Genomic DNA, 12,503 nt, shown 5'->3' with positions numbered 1-12,503 from the left:
TAAATGTGTACTATACCTACTATATGTCAGCAAAATTATTTTAGTTGTTTTAAGAGATGGTGGTTAAGCTTTTCCCAGCTGTATTAACTTACCCATACCTACAAAATTAACCAACACAGACAACTTAAAGGAAGAGAATTTTATTTTTCTCACAGTGTCAGGGAATACAGTCCTTAATCATTTGGCTTCAAGGCAAGATCAGATGATGGAAGGTTCTGTGGGGCAAAGTCACTTACTTCATCAGCGGCCAGAAAGCAGAGCTGAACCAGAGAGGAAGGGTCTAGCAACCAGATGCAGTATTATGTGCTACCCAGACACACAGGAAGTGTGCCTCACTAATCTACTAGGCGCATCTCAAGTTGACAGTTAAGCCTAATGAGCACACCAGCACACCAAACCAGCGATGAAAAACTGCTACCCCCAGGTAGATGGGACCATTGGCATAGTTTATTGACCCACAGGATGTGATCGAAAACAGACAAGGGCATGCCAACACTTGCAAATTACAAAGATTCACATGCAAATCAGTGGGATTCACATCCACATTAGTGGGAATTCCTCATTCTCTTGAAGCATCAAATCTGGCTATATGCTCTTGTCCCGCACCAGCGCTTAACCTGGAGCTGACCTACTGAGGACCCTCCAGGCACCCTTTAGGAACACCCTGGTTTACCACAACCCCATCACCCCTGCCATCTCTCCATTTATCCCATGTCTGTGTGCTGGATTTTCTGTCTCCTATTTATTTTATAACAGCACAACCCAAACCACATTTTCAGTCCAGATGGGAAAATTAGTAGCTTCACTTTCTATTGGTTTAAATCCCATTGGCCCACAATGATTGATCATAGGAGTCCCACAAAACATTTGTAAGAGACTTTAAAGCTATTGTTAAACTAACAAATGGAAGACTAATATTTAATTTTATACACAATTGACATTCAGAGAGTAAATATATATATTTTTTCACTAAATCATTCTTACTTTTTTCTCCTTCCTTTTCTTCCTTGTCTTTTACCATAGCTTTAATGTTACCTCTAAAGCACAATATCAGTAATGAGGTCATTACACAATTCTATTAAAATTCATACTTTGGTCTTTGTTTTGGCCTAATTTAAACACTGAAATTATGAATTTATGTTAATTAGCCTGAATGATTAAATCCCCCACCAATTAAGCAAATATATAAATTTTAGGTTATTCAATTATCCTATGTTAAGGTTAAGAAGGAAAAATGCGATGAATGTGATGTATAATGAAAGTGACCAACCTGGGCCACCCTGTTATTTTGTAGTAAAACTTCTTTTTATCATTATGAAATGCAGTAATGCATCCTGAGTTAGATATTTGTATCACAACTGTGATTCTACTAATGGCAAGTTGGGTCTCTGTGAGGGGAACTTTTCTGCATACACTGGCGAACCAATTCAATTTTTAAAAAGCTATGTTTGTTTGGTTCCATTTATGATACACATAACATAATTTTGTGTTAGCCATGACATATGAAGTAGCCTAACTTTTTAATCTTCAACTTCCAAATGCACCAAGCACCAGAAATTCATTTATTAATTGTATCTTCCAAAAAAAAGTATAACAAAGCCTGGGGGTGCAGCTCAGTGTTAGAATCCATGCCTACTAGGCATAAGGTTTAATCCTCAACACTATAAAATTTTAATTATTTATTAGCAATTTAAGTACCTGAGCACCTTTATCATGAGAGTGTGATAGGTGATTATTAGATTCCCAGTCTAGCCCTTAATGTGGTTTAATAGTTCTACTGATCTTAATTTAAATTCTAAGTTCTGGAGCAAGAAGAAAAGAAACAGAAGGAAGAGGAAAATGAGAAGAGAAATGCAAGTAGAATAGTGAGAGCAAAGAAAGAGGAGGAAATGAAGGAGAAGGGTTAAAAGAAAATTCTCCCTGAGGCTAGGTAGAACTCCACGCAAAAATCTGAGATACAGTATATGCAATTGCTTTATAACCTTTGATTACCATTTCCACACCCTTCTCTTCAGAATCTTCTGCCTTTATTCAGTACTAAGGTTCTTCCCAGTCCACTCCTGTTCTAATTCTTCCTACCTTCCACAAACAAAAATCTCAAAATTCTTGCTTGTCAGTGTATTTGTTCTTAGGAAGATATTTGGAAGACAGCAGTTTAAGAGAACCCAGTCATTTCATGGAATTCCCCAAACCTCTGAAATCTACCATTCCTGACTTAGGGGAATTCCAGGCAATGTCACAAAATGAAACAGAAAAAAATGACAGCAGTGCAATATTTCCCTGCTTATCCACAGTTTTCCCCCCATGTTCTAGTTACATGTGGTCAACCACAGTCTGAAAATATTAAATGAAAAATTCCAGAACAAGGCAATTTATAAGTCTTAAATTTCATGCTGTCCCACCATAGAATGTTTCTAATAAGTATCATTACAGGTGATTCCATTACAGTACAAATAGACATTTTGAGAAAGAGAAAGCATATTCACATAGTTTTATTTCAAATATCATTGCTCTACTATTACTGTCATTAGTCTGTGACCTAACTTACAAGTTAAACTTTATCACATGTATGTGTAGGGGGAAAAAATGTCTATGTAGGGTTTGGTACTGTCTGCTGTCTCAGGCATCCACAGGATGGCATTGCAATGTGTCACCTGCAGATAAGGGGACAGCTGTATTTTGAGAGGATACCTCACAAATTACAGCTTTCAGTACTTCTGACACCTCTTCACAAGCTCCCAGTTGCAAAGATCTAACCTGTATCTGGTCCTCAAGTCATGGCTACAGACTGAATCATTTTGAGGGGTTTCTTTTTACCTTCCTTTTCAAAATAGCTCCCAAGATAGGGTGCAGAGTAGAGCCGAGAGGGCGGGATATTCGTAGGTGTGGCTCAGCTGCAAATGGGAGCTGCAGACAGAGGCTGAGCTGTGAGTAGGGATACCTGTCTCATAGTCTGGTTCCCAGATTCCTTGTTGAAATGATGTATCTGTTGCTAAGTTTCCTGGTTGTTGGACACAGTTAAAATATTAGTAAATGAAGGTGACAACATAACTTTTGTTGTTTGGCACTGGGAAGGCTTTAAGGTAAGAGAAGTCAGGAAAGTCATGAGCAATGCTGGCAATATTTTCAATGCTGTATGATTTTAAGGACGAGTTCCTGTTGAAAAGAGCCACATCTAAGAAGGAAACATACGTACACGTTTGCCAGCCTGTGTGTAGCGATGTGGGCAACACTTGGGAGTCGCTGTCCCTGGTGCTATGGATGAGTAAGCTTTGTTCTGGGAAGGGGTTCTTGGCCTCTGTGCTGATGCGAAGCCTCTTCAGCCCACAAATAGCCAGGTACGTGGTGGGGAGAGTGTTGGAACTGCAGAGAGAAAGCTTCAGATCCTGGACCAGTGTGAAGTTCAACAGGCGGCCCAGCACTGATGAGTCTGTGAACCAGATGGTCAGATGGCCACTGTAGCTGGTACGCTCTACCGCAAAAGGCAGGATGGTTTTACAGCTGCACATCAGGTTGGCCAAACTGTAGTCACAGTCCCGGATGTCTGCAGAGCAGCTGCAGTTCCGAATGGTGTTTTGCTTTATGAAAATCAGTGTGCTGTTCTTCTGACCTTCGGTGACACAGTCAAGTGAGAAGATGCTCAGTGCACCAATCAGAAGGAGGCAGCGTCTGCAAGGTAGTGCCATTCCTGCCCAGTTTGGGCCAGTGTGTTCCTGCTACACCTTCAGGAGCCAATTCATTGAGACTCACCTGGAAGAAAATGTGCAGCTTGATTATCACAGCTGCTCCTCAGAAATACACAGCTTACGGAAAGGAGTTATGAACTTTTCTCTGTTGCAGGCAGGCAATATGTTGTGATCTCAGAGGCTCAGGAGAAGCAGCAGCCAGGCCTCTGAACCCTGCTAGGCTGAGGCATACAGCTCGCAGTGATGTCTGCTGACAGTGGTGTTAAGATGCCAAGAGAGCTGGAGTGGATCCCAGCAAAGAGCCCTACCACATCCTATCCACGGGCAGGGTTTGGAGTTAGGTGAGAGAGCACATTCATCCACTGTCCAATTATTAGTGTGCTGTACCCAGATACCGTCAACATGCACATGCCCTCCCCTTCAGGTTCTGACTTCCTGGAATGCAGGAGGCAAGCAGTTCCTTGTAAGATTCAGCTTCCCACACACTGCCTGTTAAACAACATAGCGTGGATGCCAATGAAGCATTTAGTTAATGGTAAACTTTAATGTCTAACTAGACAAATGTGTCTCTATCCTTCCCTAAGCATATGAGTCTGTTTATAGGTCCTTGTATCCTTTTCCTGCTCCCCTACAAATATACTTGCATGCCAGTCAGTTATAACTTTGTTAAGAGACCAGGAAAAGCCTAATCACTCATCAATATTTTTCCTTTTAATTTCTATTAGTACACCATGATTGCATTCCTCATGGGGAGTTGGTACATGTACATAAAACATTGTGGTTCTTTTTTTCATCCCATTTCCCCTACTCCCCCCTCCTTATATCTCTTGCAAAAGATCTTTCTCCCTCTTTCCCAATAGCTATCTTTTATTTTGCTTTTTATTTATATTTTGGGTGTTTCATAGAAAAGAAACCATGTAATATTTAAGCATGTGTGTGTGTGTGTGTGTGTGTGTGTGTGTGTGTCTGATTTATTTCACTTAACATCATGATCTCATAATGTTATGATTTAACTCCAATTTATCCTTAGTTAAGGAAGAATAATATTTCTTTGTATATAAATACCTCATTTTCTTCATTCATTCATCTGTTGATGGACATGTAGGGTACTTCCAGGATTTAGCTAACTGAAGACGTGAGTATGTGTGTAATATGACATTTTTAAGTATTTTAGGGAGATTTCTAGAAAGTGCATTGTTGAGTCCACTGAAATTTCTATTTTTAGTTTTTTGAGGAATCTCTGTACTGATTTCCACAAAGGTGGTAGCTTACATTACCACCAATAATGTAGAAGAGTTATTTTTCCCCACAGCCTCACTAACATTTGTTATACAGTATTTGATTTCTTGATAAAAGAAATCCTTTTGAGAGTAAGATGAAATCTGAGCATTGTTTTGATTTGCACTTCTCTAGTGACCAGAGCTGTTGAATATTATTTTCATGTGTTTATTGGTCATTTTTACTTCTACTGAAAAATGTATATTTGTTTTAGTTGTTCAATTTTTGATTGTCACTCACCAACATGAAGTGAATTTATTTTGATTTATCTATTCCTACCTCAAAACAAACTTTATGAGTTAACTTTGTCAAGTAATTTGATGGGATCTAGAACTACGTAATAATATAAGTAGTGTTAAATGAACTAAATAAAGTAGAAAATCTTTTATATTTTAAGAATAACATCAATTTTAAGGTCAGAGAAAACATCCTACAGAGCCTGCCATATAATAGATGAGTAGTTTTAAATTTATAGTGCCACTGGGGTAAGACAAGCATTATGGCAGAAGACACCAGATTCTCCTACTTATCTGGCAAGTGAAGACAAAGATAAACAAATAACTCAGTTAATCTCTATTTATTGAGTAGCATAGTGAGACTGTGATGAGAAAGGCCTACAGTTACTGACAAGGTCACTACAGGAAGAGATGGCAGACAATAAATGAAAGGGCCATTTTGAGGGGTTAAGTATGTGTCCAAATAGTATGGTACCACAGGAAAGAGATCAAACAGACATGCAATACTTAGTATACAATATGACGCCACCATGTGACAAAATGTGGCAATGGGAAATCTAAAAGAGGCAAAGCTAAAATGATAGGACTCAGGTAGACAGGTAAAGTCTATCAGCAGATCCCTGGAACACAAGGAGGATGAAAATAGGTGGAACAAAGTTGAATACAAGATAAGATATTGGTTTCCAGCGATTTTAACTGCATTTATCCATTCATCTAGCCATCTATCCGTCTGTCTGTCCATTCATCTACCCATCCATCATTTCATCTGTTTATCTACTCATTTATTCATCTAATGGTTACAGAGAGCTTATTAGGTGATAGGCATTTTCCTAGTTCTGGCCCTAGAACAAGACTATCAAGCCCTAACCCTCACAGTGCTTATATTCTAATGGACCTGATTCTGCTTTAATAGGCTGTGCTATCTGAGACCTGAACCAAACTGGTACTATACCTGAGGACCCAAAATCTGCAGCCCTGGGCAGGGAGGAAGCCAACTTGGGACCAAATATGGGCCCTGCGTGAGCTGTGTGCTAGGCCTTGGAATTGGTCAAGCAGAAGAGACAGAGATGAGCAAGAGCTAAATCCTGCCCTCCAGAGGTTTACGTTCAAAGGAAGAAGGCAAATAAGGGTGAGTCAAGAAGGGATACATTGAATGTGGAGGTGATTATAAAGAACATAGCAGAGAGATCCATTAAATTCCACTGGGGGACTGGAAAGGTGTTTTGTGTTTATTTTGAAGTTGAAAAGGGCTTTTCTTAATGGATTTACTAACAGGTACTTTTTAATAAAAGAAAGAAACTTGGAACAGAATTCTTGAACAAATGTTTAATTATTTTAAACAGCATTAGAACATGTTGGTCACTACCCCACTGGCAAGGAAAATGGAAGAATTAAATGATTTCAAGATAATTTTAGATGATCAGCTGTACCAGATTCCATCAGAGGTTTCGAGGAGTTCATGTCCCAGTAACCTTGCCTTCACAGAACCATGAATGCAGTCAATCCCATTGGCCTTCTCTGATCATTGCCTTAAAAGGAAAGGTAGGGCCGGATGTGGTGTGCACAACTGTAATCCCAGCACTTGAGAGACTGAAGCAGGAGGATAGCCATGAGATCAAAGCCAGTCTAGGGCATGTGGTGAGACCATGTCTTAAATTTAAAAAGTAAAGGGAAAGGGAGGGAAGAACACCTGCAGATCAGCCCGCAGCCTAGGGAGAAGAATGTCTTCCTCCTCCTTTCAGGTATGAGATTGCTCTGAAGAATATAGAGAAGGAGGCACAAAAGGAAAAAAATTGATTTGCAAGTGGGGCTGAAAATCTCCAAATGGATTCACAAGTGACTTCTAACACTTGGGTCTCTGGAACCTCCAATGGTCCCTTCTAGTTGGATGCCAATGATCCTAAAGGCCAGAAGAAGGAGCTGAGATACTAGAACCTTACCAAGGGTGCACAGGTTGGTGTAAAAATCCCCAGTAACCAGTTTATTAGGGTTCTCACAAATGTATATTCACTCTACTTATGTAGAGTGGGCACAAATACATCACATTGTCCATGCCTCTGCCATGGTGGGCCAAGGAGGGACTTGATGGAGCACAGGGATAGCTGGGATGCAGAGAAAATGATATGCCAATCACAGTAGGTCAGAGGGCTCCAGCCCAACGGGACCCCAACTCTCTCTTCCCACTGCCAACACTGCTACCCCAAAGTCCATCAATCCTTGTCCTCCTTTTGCATTTTTCATATTCTTGTCACTCAAGGCTAATTGTATGTTTCTTTTTTTCCCTCCACCCAAGAAATATTCTCCTACTCATATCTTATGTCCTTTGTGACATTTATCATGACATCATCCAAGCCAGGGATAGTTTGGTACAGGCTTAACATCCCGTGCAATTGTTAAGGTGCAGATTATCTTATTGAGCTATGATTACTCGTTTAACTTGTTGACAACAGACCCATAATTTTGTCTTGCTGCCAGATGGCTCTGGTTTGATTTTTTGGTCTCACTGCTGGGTGACTCTGATTTGAATTTGATCATCTTATGTTATACAGTTTACCTGTGTATGCTCTTTTGTTAATATAAGACACTAATACAAAAGCAGTCATTGTCATTCCACAGCTAGGTTATTATTGTGTTCAGTGGTAAAGTTTTCTTTTAGTATTCTTTTTTGTTCCTTGATGTTTTTTCTCATTCCCTTTTGAAGCAATCTTCAATTTTTGTATACATATATGTATGTATATATGTATACATATATGTATACCTATTTGTTTTTTATATTTAGGAGGTTTTGTTTTTCATTTTTGAAACAGGGTCTTGCTATGTAGTTTAGGCTGCCTTGAATTCACTTTGTAGGCCAGGTTGGCCTTGATTTCTTAGCAATCCTCCCTCAGCCTCCCAAGTGCTGGGATTACAGGTGTGTGCCACTATGCCCAACAAGAATGTTTTAATTTTGTAAAAAATTTTTCCAGTACAGTATCAAACATAGAAGAGGGATGATTTATCAACTGATCTATAATTATGTCTTACCAGAGGAAAGGATCATGACCTACCCATTAGTCTTCAGATGATGATACTTTAGAATTAGATGAAAGTAATCTTGTGGACAATACATTCAATGAACATGGTGTAGATTTGAACACGAGGGTAGAAGATCAAAAGGAAAATCATAATTGGTAATAGAAAAAATATCATAGGACATGAGCTCATGGAACTGTGAAATGTGGAGCTGGCAATTAGAAATATTGCTAGCAGTGATCCTTTTGTGTTGTATGAGTAGTAGTATCTGATAATAGACTCAGAATTATAATTGAATAAATAGATGTGCCATATAATGCAGCTTTGGTGCAAAAAGAAAACATCAGTGGTGGGAGTCTGTTACAATTCGCATTATGAAATTTTAACAGGTATGCTATTAATTATGAGAATAGTACCATTGACAGAAACTAGGTTGTATTGATGTGAAAATCCTATGAATGTCATGGACATATGAAGAATGCTATGCATTGTGGCTGATTTTTGGCTATTTTGAATTGCTTGCATTTTTCTGACAATACCACATGCAGAACTGGGGATCCTTTATATAAATTTTAAAAGTCATGGAAAAATTATTAGTACATTTAAGAATGCAGTAAACTTGGAAAAAGTGTAGTGATACACAAAAATATGATTTTATTGCAAGGACATCTTTATTTTCACTAACACATTCAAGGAAAATGGCACAAATATGGGATAAAGTTGCATACATTATACTAGTCTAATGGTACACCTGTCTATGTTTACATGTCTATGCTAGTAAAAAGGCAAACCCTTCAATGCATGGACATTCTCATGATGTCATTTTGAAATTAATGAACAGTTTATTATTTGAACACTGCACATTATATGCAGAGAGTTGTTATTTAGATACACCTCAGCACAAGAACTTTTATCAAAGAGAAACTTATTTCTGCAGCAGTGTAAAGCTAAGTCAAACATTTTTTTACCAATGCTAGGAAGACAAAGCAAAAATGCAGCAAGATCATAAACCTTGAAAATCCTTCTAAGTCAGCTGTAAAAAAGACAAACTCGAAGCCTTCATAGATAAGTGGATGCAACTAGAGGCTATACTCCTGAGTGAAGTAAATCAGACCCACATGTGTAAAGATTGTATTGTCTCTGTAGTGCAATAACCTGAAAGAATAAATAAAACCTGAAAGGTATAGCAGATATAATAAATTGGAAAGAAATGGAACTTAAGGACTAAACAATGAAGATGAGAGAAAGGAGAAAGGGCAGGAAGAAAAGAAGCAGGAAAAACATGCAAGTATATGTATATAGGATAGCTTAGATGATTGTATTAATAATTTCCATCAGTTTTTTTAAAAAATAGCAGTTAATGTGTAGAATTTTCACCTTGACTAACTCTGTGTGCTGATATCTGCAATCTAAGCAACTACATCGAGGGCAGCAATGTGTAACACAAAAAGCATGCTTGAATGCCTGTCATCTTGGTCCTCTAAGTGTGTACTGTTTCTAATGTCATATCAATTATTAATATACTCTGTTTAAAATAAATTTTTTAAATGGTAGAGAAAGAAAAAAAGAGAGACCAGAGCTAAAGTTTAATGTTTCTTGAAAGCAAGCAATAATATTCAATCATATGTCCAATCTTACATAGCTATATCTGTTAATTTGAGCAACAGATTTGATGATAAAAATAGATAATATATCAACCATTGTAAATTAGCTATACTTGTTTTAAAAATATGTAACATCTGTATTGCATGTTACTCTATTTTTGTCTTTTTCTGTTATTTGGTTTTGCCTTTGTTTTTAGTCCTGAAAATAAAATTTAAAAAGAGAAAAAAAATGAAAATCCTAATGTAAAATATGTTAAATGGACTGATAAAAGAACTGCTTGTATGTTAACAACTTTTAAAACTGTAAATGTATGTTGATTGAAGGAAAACTTGGAAACATAAAACCTGATCTTGTCTTTGATTACAATAATGCAAAGCCAGGTGCTGATTTAACAGACCAGATGTCATCATATTGTAGCTCCTTAAGGAAAAAATTAAAATGGCAGAAAAAATAAACTGTTAATTTGTGGTACAGCAGTTGTAAACATGTATTTATGTACCCCAGCAATGAGTTACTTAGAAGATTTCCCTGTTAAAATGTAGGGAATTAATTATTGACAAACTATTAACTGGTGAAGAAATGCTATGGGTGCAAATTACTAAAAAAACCCCATTCTCTTTATAGAAGTTTATTTAGGACTGATAAGAAGCAGATGCAAGTCATGATGAAAATTATATAAAAATTTACCTGAAAAAACAGGGGTTGGTGTGGCCACAAAAAAGACAAACATAGGGGCCAGGGAGATAGCTCAGTAAAATAAGTGTTTGCCTGGCAAGTGCAAGGGCCTGAGTTCAATCCCCAATACCAAAAAAAAAAAAAAAAAAAAAAAAGACAAACGTTTTATGATATTTTGTGTACTCTGCACAAATCAACTACCTTTATGTAGAAAATGTTTTAAATAAATTCACAAATATATAAAAAATCTTTTAATTTAATGATATGAATAAGTTTGTTTATTATTATAATAATTTTAGGGACTTAGGCAATAGCTCAGCAGCACAGTATCTGCCTGGCAAGTGCAAGGTCTTGAGTTTGATTCCAAGTATTGAGAAAAAAATTATAATTGGCATGATAGTATTAATATTTGCATTTGGGTAGTAATTATTCAAATTCAAGTAACTAACTAGATTTAGTCCATTTATTAATTTTATTAGAAAAAGACTGATCAAAGTAATTGGATACATTTTTACTATCAGCGGTACAAAGCAGCTTGATGGGACAGTCCTGCATGTTCCACTGATGGTTTAGTGTAAGTGTATCTGACTAAGGTAAGTTGAGTTCTCACAGGGACTCTTGGTTTTATATTCTGTTTCCAGCACAGTGTTAAGCACCTACCAAAAACTCAACAGATTTTATCAATTTCGTGGGAAAACATAGTTTACCAAATATCAGTGTACCAAAATTCTTTGAATTGCTGGTTTTAAAAATCCTACTTAGGCTACATTGAGTGGAAAAAAATTAACTCACATAAATGAAAAATTATGGATGATTTTCAAGGGATTTGATCCAGCTACTCAAAAAGAGGCCATCCAAGATGTCTCCTCATGTCTTAGCTCTTCTCTCTCCTGGGTGGGCTTCATTCTCAGACAAGTTCAGGCTGCTGGGGACAACATGGTCATCAGCAGATTCAGACTTATCTTCTACTAGCTGAATAACACTCAAAATGGGAAAATCTCTTTCTTAATAATAACAGGCAAAATGTGTGATCAGTCCTGGACCCAATGAATAAAGTCAGCCACACTGGAATGATGGACCAAGAAGATTGGTTTTGCAAATAAAAATCAGGGAGCATTAATAGACAAGGACATGGTGGATGAGACAGTGAATGCCCTGGAGATGACCACCTTATTCCTTTCAGTCTCAGCAAATACCAGGCACCACTTTGTTAACATAACTTCAATTTGTCTCATTGCTAGGACTGCATGTGGCTTGTCCCTCAAGGGTTCATGCATTGGCAGCTTGATCCACAGTGTGGAGACACTTAGAGATGGGAGAACCTTTAAGTGTGGGACCTAGTGGGAAGTGAGTAGGTCTCTGAAGCCACTGTCCTCAGAAGGAATTGGTTCTGTTCTGTGGGACCTTGATTAGTTCTTGTGAGAGGATTATTATAAAAGAATGAGCCCGAGTCTTCCTGGAATGTTCTGTCTCACCATGTGATCTCTCTCCCCCACTATCTCTCACCATGAAGATATCTGCCCTGAGGACCTCACCCAAGCCAATGCCAACATCATGCTGTTCTTATATTTTAGCCTCCTAAACTTTAAAAAAAATCTTTTCTATATAAAGTATCTAACCTCACATATCTCATTATCATAACAGAAAATAGAGTACTACACTTTCCCCATGGGACACACTTAGAGTTTCAAATTGTGTCCTTCACAGGAAGGGCCTTCACTTTTGCCTCCTCAGAATACATGAAGAGTTTTGCTGTATACACCTCATTGGTGAGACACCCTTGCTTGTTCTTTAGGTCCCAGCTTTAAAGTGTGTTTCTTGTATAAAAATGAGGTATATAGAGTAAATCCATATTAATATGATGAGCTATAAAAGGCTCAAGTCAATAACTTCTGATGATAACCCATTAATATTATAGACTGCTAGACAGTGTTAGATGTTTAGTTGAATTCAAACACTTATAGTATTTAGATGCCAATAGAATATTCACCTCTGACAGGACAAAAACTAA

The 12,503-nt window shown here is 37.6% G+C and overlaps 1 protein-coding gene across 1 annotated transcript in view; it reads right to left on the bottom strand.

Annotated features, from left to right (window-relative positions):
* Positions 1 to 999: 999 nt before the first annotated feature.
* The window catches only part of CUNH21orf62 (chromosome unknown C21orf62 homolog), a 23,431-nt gene continuing 11,927 nt past the window's right edge, over positions 1,000 to 12,503 (bottom strand). The window contains exon 2 of the mRNA XM_023705599.1: positions 1,000 to 3,750. Coding sequence (XP_023561367.1) covers positions 3,027 to 3,686 — 660 coding nt within the window. The 5' untranslated portion in view covers positions 3,687 to 3,750 and the 3' untranslated portion in view covers positions 1,000 to 3,026. The remainder of the gene's footprint in view (positions 3,751 to 12,503) is intronic.

The sequence above is a fragment of the Octodon degus genome, unplaced genomic scaffold (assembly GCF_000260255.1).
Source record: "Octodon degus isolate 3935 unplaced genomic scaffold, OctDeg1.0 scaffold00225, whole genome shotgun sequence".
In the NCBI taxonomy this organism is placed as follows: domain Eukaryota; kingdom Metazoa; phylum Chordata; class Mammalia; order Rodentia; family Octodontidae; genus Octodon; species Octodon degus.
Note: the sequence above shows the minus strand (reverse complement) of the source record. Positions and strands in the feature narration are given on the sequence as shown.